The following is a 12,929-nucleotide window of genomic DNA, read 5'->3' as shown; positions in this document are numbered from 1 at the left end:
TATTTATAAAATTTACAAATAATTTGCTTATTTATGTTTATTTTATCTTGTCTGTTAGACATAAGGTCCAAGGGGGTGGGGAGGTCTGTCTGTGGTATCCCAGGCACCTGGGTCAGGGCTTGGATTTTTAGAGATGTTTTAAAGGGAAAAGAGAAAAAAAAAATGCCACGGCACACAAACAACCCCTCATTCACCTCTTTAGAAACAAATTAAATAAACTGTGAGACAATGTCAGTGGGATCCCGTATACATTTTCTGGCTTTTGGGAGAGACCTGAACAACTGGCCTGGCTACGTACAAGGAATTAAGTCATCTGAAATTACAGGCAGTAAAAATCTCACCACAGGGTTTTTAATGGTAAAGGCAGTATAAACAAAAGCGAGGAATCTATTAAAAACTCCTTATTTTTCCATGTTATTTTTAACAACTTATTCCTCGTAAATCAAAATGGCCAAAAGGTCAGTTCTTGACAGAAATTTAGCTTGAACTTGCAACTCATTACATGAGCTTCTTTTCTTATTAAATTTGCTGGACTGTTTATCTTCTCTCTCCCAAATTGTCAGTCTCTCCCTCTTTACAGGCTTCTCCCTCTCAGCCAAGAAACAAGCTCGAGTCTCGCTCATCCTCTGACTCTGCGTCCTACTATAGCCCCATCCTCTCTTTTTTTTTGCTTCTTTTTAGCCAAGCCCCTGAGATCTGGCTTCTGCTGCTACTTCTCCATGGAAACTACTGACAGTTAGCAATGAATTGTGAAATCCATAGGGTAATCTTTAGACCTTATCTCCTGGGAGCTATAGGATTGTGGACTGCTCCACTCCGTCTTCCTAAGTCCTGTCTTCTCTAGGTTTCCATAAAACACACCTTCTAGGTGCTCTCCTTCTATAAACATGCCTCCCTTCCCTCTCTGCTCCCTCGCCCTTCCTTGGCCTGGTCCTTAAAAGTTGGGGGTCCAGGTTCTTTCTTTCACTCTGTACGCTCTCCATTCAGGACCTCATTCATTCCCATGGTTCTGACCCCTCTGGTCTTCCATGAGTCTCTACCGCTGGCCTTCCCTTGACCCTGGTCTGTCTATACTCAGGATGTCCAACAGATGCCTACACTCAATAACCCAAACCGAGCTCATGATCTCTGCCTTGGCCTGACCCTCCTCTTCTCCCCAAATCGGCTCTCCAGGTGGGGTTACCACCACCCATTTCCCAGATATGGCACTAGGCACTCCCTTCTGTGCACTCTGCCCAGTAGCTCTTGACTCTGGTCTCTCCCCTCTGCTCTCACGGGGCTGTCTGAGTTCAGGTCCTCTTCATTTCCTCCGTGGACTACCGTCATCATTTCTCAACTGGTCTCTTCTCTCTAGATTGGATGTTCTCTAATCCATTCACCACACTGCAGTCAGTCTTTCTAAAATGCACTCTGATCTTGTCCCCTCTCTTCTTGTTTGAAACGGATGAGTGGCTTTCAAAACCCAAGCAGCTTGCTTGGATGCCCTTCCTGTTCACAGGCTTCTGAGGGGTTTCAAGGAGCACGTATGTGGTCACTGGCCTACAAACTCCTTAGGGTACAATACAAGGCCTTCCAAGATGGACTTCTGCCTCTCTGCCTGTCTGTGACCATCTCAAACTTTCCCCCTTCCCTGCATGTTGTAGTAGCCAAACTGACTACTATATAATCTCTCAAATGCATCATTGTATTTTATACCTCTAAGCCAATGCATATGATATTTCCTTGGCCAGTAATGCCTGTCTGCTTGCCAACTGCAATGTCAACTATTTATCTGCTTTGCAAATTTCTACTCTTCTTTCAAATTGCAGCTCAGACATCAACTTCTCTGGGAAGTCTTTTCTGATATTCCTGGCCCAGTAACTGATTACTCCTTGATCCTCCATCTCATACAGAGAATATGCTTTTTAAAAATTGTACTTGCTACACTCCCTGATCTTCCATCTCATACAGAGAATGTGCTTTTTAAACACTGTATCATAATCATATGATTGCACAGCTTTCTTTATTACTAGACAATGAAACTTTGATGGGAGAGGCTGTTTAATTCACCTCGGTATTCCTAGGATCCAATCACAGTGCCTGGCATACAGGTGGCACTCAAATCTTGGTTGAAGTGAATAAAAATAAATTTTAGTTTTCCAAGAAGAAAATCAATTTATCAAAAAGGTTTTCCTTGAGTCCTTCCACTGTTTCAGGCACAATGCAAGGATGTGACTACGTCTGTCTCAGATAAATGGATTTTCCAAAACATGATTCACAAAGATTACTCGTAAAGGTGTGCCCCGATTCAAACTCTCAACAACTGATACATGTAGCATTCAAGCTACTGATACATGTAACATTCAAGCTACAAAATACCATCATCACCACCACCAAAAAACAACTTACAGCAATTATTTGTATTAGAAGTTATACCACCCATATTTATACCTACACTATTTTAGATACACTGTTTTAAAGATACTCTAGAATTTACTTTTATATGTAACTGAACTTAGCCCAGAGTAATTTTGAGCTACAAATTTAGCATCAATAATTTTGATTCTAAATTACACTAGAATTTAAAAAGTAAGAAAACTTAGAGCAGAAATGATCACACATGTCATGACTGACTATCACATGGTACCTGAGAAGAGAGGGAGAGTGAGCTCGGGGTACATCCTGGCCAGTTCGCACGACAAGAGGGCTAGTGACAGGCTGTACAGGGGCGGCAATGGGCCGTGTGTTCCATAGAGAATACTTCCAGGTCTTTGTTCAGCTACTTTCTTCGAGTACACAAAAAGCTTTGCTTCAAGGATCTATAAAGAAGTAGTAGGAAAGTAATAAACAGTATGAAAAAACATTGGCTGGCTATCTCAGGAGTATTTATATTGAATAAAGTTTTGTAATAAAAACTAATGAATGAATATTTTAATGTTGTATTAAAGGTAAAGCATCAGCTGCTTCCTTTGTTTACAGAAGATTATGTAATTGTTTTCTCACTCATCATATCCACCGGTGATATGCAGAAATAAATAAATACATATCAATAAATAGCAATCCAGTAGATCAACTACCATTTCTATTTTTTGTGCTCGAGGATGGAAATGGCAACATAGTCAATGATACGTGCCTGCATAAGCTGCATGGAGATTTCATAAATCTCTCTGTTGGTGTCAGAAGCCTTGAATAGAACAAGGTTTAACAATGTCACTATGTCAAAGGGATAGTTCCTGAAAAAAAAATAAACAGCATAGTTTATGAGACAGCCTGGCTAGTAATCTTGATAAATCATTACCTCTCAAAATTCTAGATGGCACACTGACCTCGGTCACACTTACTAATGACATTCCCAAGCCCATGTGGCCATTCCCCCACCCCCCTCATTCTTTTAATGTTTATTAGCAGGTGAAGGGAAATAGCTCTATTATGGGTTAAAATTGAATATAGTCACACCAGGATAAATGAACACAAAAGTCTATCTACTGCAAACACATTTCAATGAAAACCAAATACAAGAGGAAAAGAAGAAGACAATATGTCTAAATTTCTCAACAGCTCACTGACTTACTATTTTCATTCAATCTATCTAAATTTATTAAACACCAAACATCTATCAGAAACAACTGCAAAGTACAGATGATACTAAGTTAGTAAGGCTGGTGCCCTCCCCTAAGGAAGGCTTACAGTTTAGCTAGGGAGACAAGCTATACAGTCTAGTTATGATGAGCTATGATGGGATTATCCACAGCATGATACAGAATCCCAACAAGGGACACCTCCATCAGACTTGGGTTAGAGGAGGCTTTCTGAAGGAGGAAACAAGTGAACTAAGCCCTGAGGCGCCAAGAGACATGGTAATTGTTAGCAAGGCCATGGAAGGGGTAGCATGGGGCAGAGGGAACACCATTTTGAAAGGTTATATATGAAAATACCTCTCCCCCATTACACAGAATTTTAAACATAAATGTAATTATACTACCTACATGTATTGTTTGGGGATTCGCTTTTTCACTGGACAGTGAGGCCAGTCTTTCTAGTAGCTGGACTGTGTTCCATAGTATGGATGTACCATAAATAACCACTCTTGTAGTGGATGCTGTGGTGTGCCACCTAGTTCCCCCTTCAGGACTGAGGCACTCAATCTCCCACCATGGTGTTGCAGGCTGATACCTTTGGCTGAATACCCCTCTGGGAATTGCCTAGGCCAAAGTCATGCCTACTCCCCAGGAGCACCCCTGGGGGATTGGCTGAGGGTTCTTTCCTCTGCCCAGTCCTGTTTCCCTCACTTCCCCACAGATGTTGATCTCAAGGGCATTCCCTAATAAATTTCCTGGACTCAAGTCTCCACCTCAGAGTCTTGCTTCCTGGGGAAGCCAAACTTTGACATGTGTTGACGGACATTTAAAGGTTATTTTTATTTTTTTCACTATGATAATACCACAAACACCAAATGTGCAAGTATTTCTTTAGAACAGATTCCTAGAAGAGGTCATGCAGGGTCAAAGGGCACATTAAAATTCTGGTAGATACTGCTATATTGCCCTCCAAAGTGGCTTTACCAATTAGCACTCCCAAATGATTGCTTTTCTAGAACTTTAATTTTAAGTGAGCAAAAATGCATGAGGTTGATGTGTTAGGTGAGAAATTGGGCAAAGCCCCCAAATAATGGTGGTGAGGATGATGATAAACAATGGATAACATTTATGTTATGATGTGCTTGCTTTGTGCTAGTTATTGTACCAAGTCCTTTATCTAGATTTGTTATTTAATATTCACAACAAGCTTGTGAGGCTTAAAGAAGTTAAGTACTTGCCAAAGGTTAGGGAGAAGTAGTGGAGCCTAGATTCCATCCTGGATTTGTATGACTCCAAAGAATTCAAACACTTATCCACAGTGCTATCAGCCTCTTGGACACCTCACAATAGATCATTTCATGGCCAGTCTAATTTGGAATTCTTACAAACTGCAGTATCTGGAAACAGACCTTTCTGACTGTGAAAATAGAAAGGTAACTTTCTTCTGAGCCCCATAGTAGCAGAGACGTCTTACCTACATTGCTGTCTCTGACACTGGGATTTAATACATATTTTTTAATACAAATAAACATTGGACACTACTAAGGATCACTGGGGATTTAAAGGCAGTAGAAGGGTAGACAAAGCCTCCCTCTTAGGCAGGGCTATGCACTTGACCAAGTAATTAGGGAATTCAATTAGCTGCTTAAGACTGAGCTACGGAGTTTAAGGGGAACAAAATTGAAAGAAATAACACAGACACAGAAAATGAAAGAAACCCAGAGAAGGAAAAAATTAGAAAGCTCTCAAATGAGTACAAGAGCATAAATAAAACATCTGTACTTAGATGTTTAAAATAGGCTTAGAAACCAAATCTCACATTTTTCAGTATTTAGTTATTCAATGTAGGCAGTGGAAGGGTAAAAAATAAAGACAGCTGTGCTCATACAGAATAAAAATAAAATGGTAAAATAAATATGAAAGGTAAATATGGTTCAGAAAGTAAACAAGAAATGAAACTGTTTTTTCAATCTGAAAGAGAGGAGATTTTGAAGAATTTGAGAAATACCCACTAGCTCTAGCTTACTTAGAACTAAATGACGAAGCTCAGAATAATTTTATCCTAAAGAGAAGCAGATTTTACCAGCTGATATGATTACATCATAGCTCTTTGCTTCCAATAGCTGTTGAAAAATAATCGTGTTTACAGGGTGCTTACTATGTGCTAGACGTAACGGTCAAGAGATTGGTTTTATTTAATTCTTACCCTAACCCTATTATCCCTCCTATTTCACAAGTGAGTAAGCATGTGTAGTAACTTGTTCAAGAGCACACAGCTTAATGAGAGGCGGAGCTAGAAGTCAACCTCAAGACAGTCTGTTTCCAGAGCCCAAATTCCCAAACTCTGTGCTGTCCTGAAATTCTCCAGCTGAGTGACACAACCAAATGAGGCTCTACGTCACCAGTTAGGGAGTATGACTGAGATTCATGAATCATAAGCTTCCCTTGTCTTCCTTGGCAATACATGGATGCTATTCCCTTAAGAAATGTGGGCCATTTACTTTTAAGGATTCAAGTTTGCAGTGCCTGATTCAAATTAAGGTTAAGGCAAGGCAGACGTGCAAAGAACAATGAAAACAAAAACCACCTCCAAAAATAAACCCAACAAAATTCTTTAAAAATTAAAACGTTGATCTTGCATATAATTCTAAGACATCTATTAACTATATTCCAGTAGTATGTTACAGAGTAAGAGTAAAAACAATGGCATTCTTAAGTATTTAATTAAATGTGAAGAGAATTCTGTTGAGTTAAGCTAGTGATTGGAAGCGGTCTATACTTTTAATATGGAGCATATTATTTACCTTGATTTATAACCTTGGAAAGCCATTGAATCTCTTTCTCAATTTCCCTATCTCTTCCAAACTGGTATAACTTGGAGTTGAGGGGAAAATTAATAAGAACACACATAGAACCCAACAGTTATTTGAACTAATGCTGTTTTCTTTTGTGCTAAATTATAGTACTGAGCTGCATTTAATACATTTTAATCAAATATGAAACGTACCTTATGAAAAATGCTTCAAAACTAATATTATTAGTTCTACCATCACTTTCTACTTTTATACTCGCTTCCCCTGGTCCTATTCACATTCCACTCTGACTTCCAAATCTCTCAGCCTCACCAGAGTCAGATCATAGTTATAGTTACAGTTATAGTTTTGACTGGAGACCAGCAAGTTCACAACACACGCACATACACACACACACACACGCACACACACACACAGTCATTTATAGAAATAAACTAAAAAGAAAAATGCAGAGAACCATTTTTTCCCATTATCACAGCTGTTGAATATAAGGATTGATACATTAACTATGTAAAAACTGCTTTAGTTCTAAAACTAAAGGTAGAAAATTTTAATCCACAAGAGCATTTTTAAAATGTTAAATCTTTTAGGTATTTTAAGGTCAGTTATATGTGGTTCCTTAATAAATGAGTCTGCTTATAAACTGTCATATTCCTACAAAAATAAATACAGAGTATGATCATTCTCATTTGACAAGGAAGAGGTAATTCTTTTCTTTACAGGAAGAATTCTTCACTTTAGGGTATGTCTTGTTGCAGGAGTTACTGCACAGATACCTTGTTTGAGGAATTTAAAATATGATCCAGTTTATGTATGATTGTTTAGGAACAGATTATTTCATACGTTATTTAGGTGTTTTTTAGAAGCAAACTTGCAGAAAACAAAATCTAAAGCACCAGAATTGCTTTTGAAAAAAGTACTGAAAACTGAAGTGCGAGGACTGCGCAAACAAATCCGGAGGCTTATCCAGACTACACAGACTGAGAACTTATGGGAAAAGAGGGCAGATTTAAGCCACAGCTGAAACGTTAAATTCTGAATGTGCCCTGTGGTGAGAAACGACCACCATCTGTGGTCACATGTTGGCTACTGTCTTGGCACTGAGGTTGCAGCCATGGCATTGCCTGGCCCTCTGACCTTCCCTCTGAACAGACGAGTGTTGTGAAATAAGCTGATAGGTGATATGTGTTTCAGAAACCAAAATATTTTAGGATGCTATCTTAAAAAATCTACTCTAAACATAGAGGGCTTTATATCCTCATGTTTTTGTGACTGAGATATTATTGGAATTGAGACTATATTGCTAAAGTCATAAAGCATTTACCTGTGCTCCCTAAAAAAAATACCTAGATTTATCCAGAGGAATGCAGTGTGATATTTTATGAGAGGGCCATGCAACGAAATAAATGTGACTAGGATAGTTCAAACCAAGTTCACTGGGAGAAGGGCAGTGAAGAGAGCAAACTTTTATTACTCTCATTTTTGTCAAATGAATCTATGGTCTAAGTCATAGATTCTAAATACATTTTTAAAAATCAAAGAACAGAAATTTATTTTTAGAATGTTGAAATACCTGAAAATAAAACAACACTCCAGAGAAAGAGACTCCTATAAAAAATGTTATTTTGGTAATATCCAATAGGATAAATAAATTACTTAGTATTGCTAACATCAAGAAATAAACCAATAGGGCTTCCCTGGTGGCGCAGTGGTTGAGAGTCCGCCTGCCGATGCAGGAGACATGGGTTCGTGCCCCGGTCCGGGAGGATCCCACATGCCGTGGAGCGGCTGGGCCCGTGAGCCATGGCCACTGGACCTGCACGTCCGGAGCCCGTGCTCCGCAACGGGAGAGGCCACAACAGTGAGAGGCCCACGTACCGCAAAAAAAAAAAAAAAAAAAAAAAAAAAAGAAATAAACCAATGGATAATCAGGCAGTTTAGATTATGTTCATCTGATATGACTTTTATGGAAATTAACGTATATATATATATAATAAAAATTTTACTACTAAGATTATGGAAAATGAAAGCTTTAGACATGAAATGTTATCTACTATCTTTATAAAAGAAAGAAAAATATTAAAGAGAAACTTGCCTCTTTAAAAAGCATGTTAGTTTTAGGTTGACTGAAAGTAGATGTCTTCTAAAATACTGTTCTTATTAATTTAGAACCATAACAGGTTGGAATTTACAACTATTTTACATTTATTCCCTTCACCCTGTAGCTCAAGATAGCTATTTAAAATGCAATATCTAATTAAAAGGGACAATCAACAGCCTATATCAGTCCTTTCAAAAATAAACTTGATGACATAATAACAGCAAGATCCTTTTTGACCCACCTCCTAGAGAAATGGAAAATAAATAAATAAATAAACAAATGGGACCTAATGAAACTTCAAAGCTTTTGCACAGCAAAGGAAACCATAAACAAGATGAAAAGACAACCCTCAGAATGGGAGAAAATATTTGCAAATGAAGCAACTGACAAAGGATTAATCTCCAAAATTTACAAGCAGCTCAATATAAAAAAACAACCCAGTCCAAAAATGGGCAGAGAACCTAAATAGACATTTCTCCAAAGAAGATATACAGATTGCCAACAAACACATGAAAGGATGCTCAATATCACTAATCATTAGAGAAATGCAAATCAAAACTACAGATGAGGTATCACCTCACATGAGTCGGAATGGCCAACATCAAAAAATCTACAAACAATCAATGCTGGAAAGGGTGTGGAGAAAAGGGAACCCTCTTGCACTGCTGGTGGGAATGTAAATTGATATAGCCACTATGGAGAACAGTATGGAGGTTCCTTAAAAAACTAAAAATAGAACTACCATACGACCCAGCAATCCCACTACTGGGCATATATCCAGAGAAAACCATAATTCAAAAAGAGTCATGTACCACAATGTTTATTGCAGCTCTATTTACAATAGCCAGGACATGGAAGCAACCTAAGTGTCCATCGACAGATGAATGGATAAAGAAGATGTGGCACATATACACAATGGAATATTACTCGGCCATAAAAAGAAACGAAATTGAGTTATTTGTAGTGAGGTGGATGGACGTATAGTCTATCATACAGAGTGAAGTAAGTCAAAAAGAGAAAAACAAATACCGTATGCTAACACATATATATGGAATCTAAAAAGGAAAAAAAAGGTTCTGAAGAACCTAGGGGCAGGACAGGAATAAAGATGCAGACGTAGAGAATGGACTTGAGGAGACGGGGAGGGGGAAGGGGAAGCTGGGAGGAAGTGAGAGAGTGGCATGGACATATATACACTACCAAACGTAAAATAGATAGCTAGTGGGAAGCAGCCGCATAGCACAGGGAGATCAGCTCAGTGCTTTGTGACCACCTAGAGGGGTGGGATAGGGAGGGTGGGAGGGAGGGAGACGCAAGAGGGAGGAGTTATGGGGATATATGTATATGTATAGCTGATTCACTTTGTTATAAAGCAGAAACTAACACACCATTGTAAAGCAATTATACTCCATAAAGATGTTAAAAAATAAAATAAAATAAATTTGAGCCACCTTCTCTCCATTTCTAATACATGATAAGCTCTTTCTTGGGAATAGCTTTTGCAATATGGGGAGGCTTCATTAACCCTTTTGTCTTAGTTATGAAAAAATTTCTTTCAATAAATTATAGAACTGAAATACTCCACTGAATGACTAATTTACATAGCTAGGGCACTGGTTTTAAAAGTGTAATCCATGGAATCCCAGGAGACACATTTTCCTTTCTTGTTTTCTTTTCTCAAGGTTTGGGCAAGAGAAAGTTAACATTTTTAGGTTGCTTCCTGAGTTTAGTTTGGTCTCAAAATGGCTGAAGTGCTTACAGTTCATACCTGTCACAAACATTCCTAGAAATTCCTTTCAGGTATCTTTACCATTTTCAAATCCTGCTCTAATACTTCATGATAAATTTCCAGGCAATTAAAAAAAAAATTCCAGGCTAGAACTACAAACCATTCTCCTAGTAGAAAGAAACATCAACGTAGCTGTAGACTTAGAGGGAATAGGCTATCTGCTGGGGAAAGATAGGCCATTTTGTATTTCCTTAGAATTTACTCTGTGCAAATATTTGCAAAAACCGTCAGCTCTCAATTATTCATACGATGAAGAGTAACCTTAATTGCACTCGCCAGTGCCCAGTACCTTCCTCTTAAAGAATTCATACCTGCTTCCACACACAGTTGCTATGGCTTTGAAGCAGCCGGATGCGAGTTGGTAGGAACCAGTGTAGCATCGGTCAATTGCCCAGTTGAAAAGATTTATTTGGTCAGGATTTAGTTCCAACAGCAAGACAACAACTTCGCAGCCAAGTTGATGAACCTGAACACACGGAGGAAAGCAATCATTCACGCTCAATGAAAGATTATTCCATGGAAAGACACAAAATCAAGCTTAGCGAATATAAATTGTGGAAAAGGAAAGCGAACACTAAACATTTATCTTGATTAGTTTTTATTCCAGGAATTCCTCTTTAAGAGGATGCAACGTTGCAACTGAAAACTGAAATGTATAAACTAAATTTGACTCAGTGTAAATCTGTCATATAGGCTCCTCTCATTCTCAATTTTTAACTCTGAAAAGGTGATAAAGACTTCATTGGCAATGTTTCTTTGTTGTATTTAAAATATTTTTGAAAAATCATGTATTTGGTTTAAAAAATTTAAATATATAAAAGGATAGCCTTCATGAATGCAAAGTCTTTTAAGGAAAAAGATCAGAGGGAATATGTTTATGAAGCTTGATTACTAAATACACGGTGTACAGCTTAGCTGGCAATCTTTTAAAAAGAAATACAATATCAATAAGCTCTTTTTAATCAGACTTTCATATGAAAAGATTATCATACTAGATAGAATTAATAGGATCATTAACTGATGATTCTTGAAGCTACTGTTAAATACTGGATGGTCACATTTGTCCAGGACAAGCCTGGGGTCTGGAGGCTATATTCCCCTCAGAAAGTAACATTTTCCTGCCTCTTCCTGAAGTTGTCCATTCTCCTGCCAGTAACAACAAGGTGGAGAAGCAAAGATTATGCCTTGTTTGTTCTTATATTATAGGGTATGGGCCCAGATGGGAGCTATATTCTTTTCCTTTCTTTCTTTTTTTATTTTTTTGCTTTTTTTTAAACTAAAAAACTTTATTGTGTACCAAAATTACCATTTTTTAAAATCAATTTTTATTGGAGTATAGTTGGGGAGATATATTCTAATTGGATGGTCAAATATCATCAACCTAGTTCTCCATGGGCTTAAGTACTTAGAAGCAGATAAAAGCTGGTGATACTATTGCAAAGGACTTAAAAATAATATCTCATTAAAAACTTAGTTCAACTTGAAAGAAAATCAGCAAGTTTTTATTGTGCTTTAGAAACTTTATAAAATGTAGATAGTACATAATTCACAAGTAAATGGTGAGTTATGTTAACTAAACACACTAGTGTGAATACCAGAAGAAACCAGATCACCAGCACCACTGAAGCCTGCTTTGTGTATTCTCTTCATCACTAGCCTCCCTTCCTCAAAATAGCCACTATCTGGATTTCTACCACCATTGGTTAGTTTGAGCTGTTTTGAACTCTGTGTAAGTAGAATTATATAGTATATAATTTTGTGTCTTTCTTTCACTCAACTTATGTTTAAAAGTCATCAACATTTACTCATTTTCATTGTTGTATAGTATTCTAATTTATGATTGCTCCACAATTTATTCATTCTACTACTGATGAACATCTGGGTTGTTTCCAGCTTTTGACTTTATAATACTGCTTTGAATATTTCTATACATGTCTTACATTGCACATACTGGATAACCTCTTTTGTAAATTGCTTCTTTAAGTCTCTTGCTCATTTTTCTATGAGTGTCTTTACCTTATTTATTTGTAGAGGTCCTTTATATATTCTAGATAAGAACTCTGTTGGCTTTATGTTGCAAATATCTTTTTTTACTCTACAGCTAGCCTGTTTTCACTCTTAATTGTGTCTTTTGGTGAACAGAAGTTACTAGTCTCCCCTTATGGTTAGTAATTTTTGCATCCTATTTAATAAATCTTTCCCTAACCCCAGGGATTAAAATAGCCTCCTGTTTTATTTTCTAGGAACTTCAGTTTTTCACCTTTCACATTTAGATCTACAAACTATTTCTTTTTTTTTTTCAATTTTTATTTTATATTGGAGTATAGTTGATTAACAATGTTGTGTTAGTTTCAGGTGTACAGCAGGGTAATTCAGTTATACATATTCATGTATCTATTCTTTTTCAAATTCTTTTCCCATGTAGGTTATTACAGAGCATTGAGCAGAGTTCCCTGTGCTATACCGTAGGTCCTTGTTGGTTATCTATTTTAAATATAGCAGTATGTACATGTCAATCTCAAACTCCCAATCTATCCCTCCTCCCCCATAACCATAAATTCATTCTCTAAGTCTGTGAGTCTGTTTCTCTAGAAACTATTTCTTCTTTTTCACTCGTGATATCTTAGTTTTTCTTTTCTAAAACATTGGCTAGGATCTTTAGTATAATG

At 37.4% G+C, this 12,929-nt stretch overlaps 1 protein-coding gene across 2 annotated transcripts in view; it reads right to left on the bottom strand.

Moving 5' to 3' along the window:
- The window catches only part of FRY (FRY microtubule binding protein), a 324,059-nt gene that overhangs the window by 73,495 nt on the left and 237,635 nt on the right, over positions 1-12,929 (bottom strand). For both annotated transcript variants that reach the window (XM_082602261.1, XM_082602262.1), the window contains exons 29-31: positions 10,572-10,726; positions 3,113-3,212; positions 2,627-2,798 (exon numbers count right to left, since the gene is read on the bottom strand). In XM_082602261.1, coding sequence (XP_082458387.1) covers positions 2,627-2,798; positions 3,113-3,212; positions 10,572-10,726 — 427 coding nt within the window. The remainder of the gene's footprint in view (positions 1-2,626; positions 2,799-3,112; positions 3,213-10,571; positions 10,727-12,929) is intronic.

The sequence above is a fragment of the Mesoplodon mirus genome (assembly GCF_964341445.2).
Source record: "Mesoplodon mirus genome assembly, chromosome: 17".
In the NCBI taxonomy this organism is placed as follows: Eukaryota; Metazoa; Chordata; class Mammalia; order Artiodactyla; family Ziphiidae; genus Mesoplodon; species Mesoplodon mirus.
This window is presented reverse-complemented; position numbering and strand designations above follow the sequence as displayed.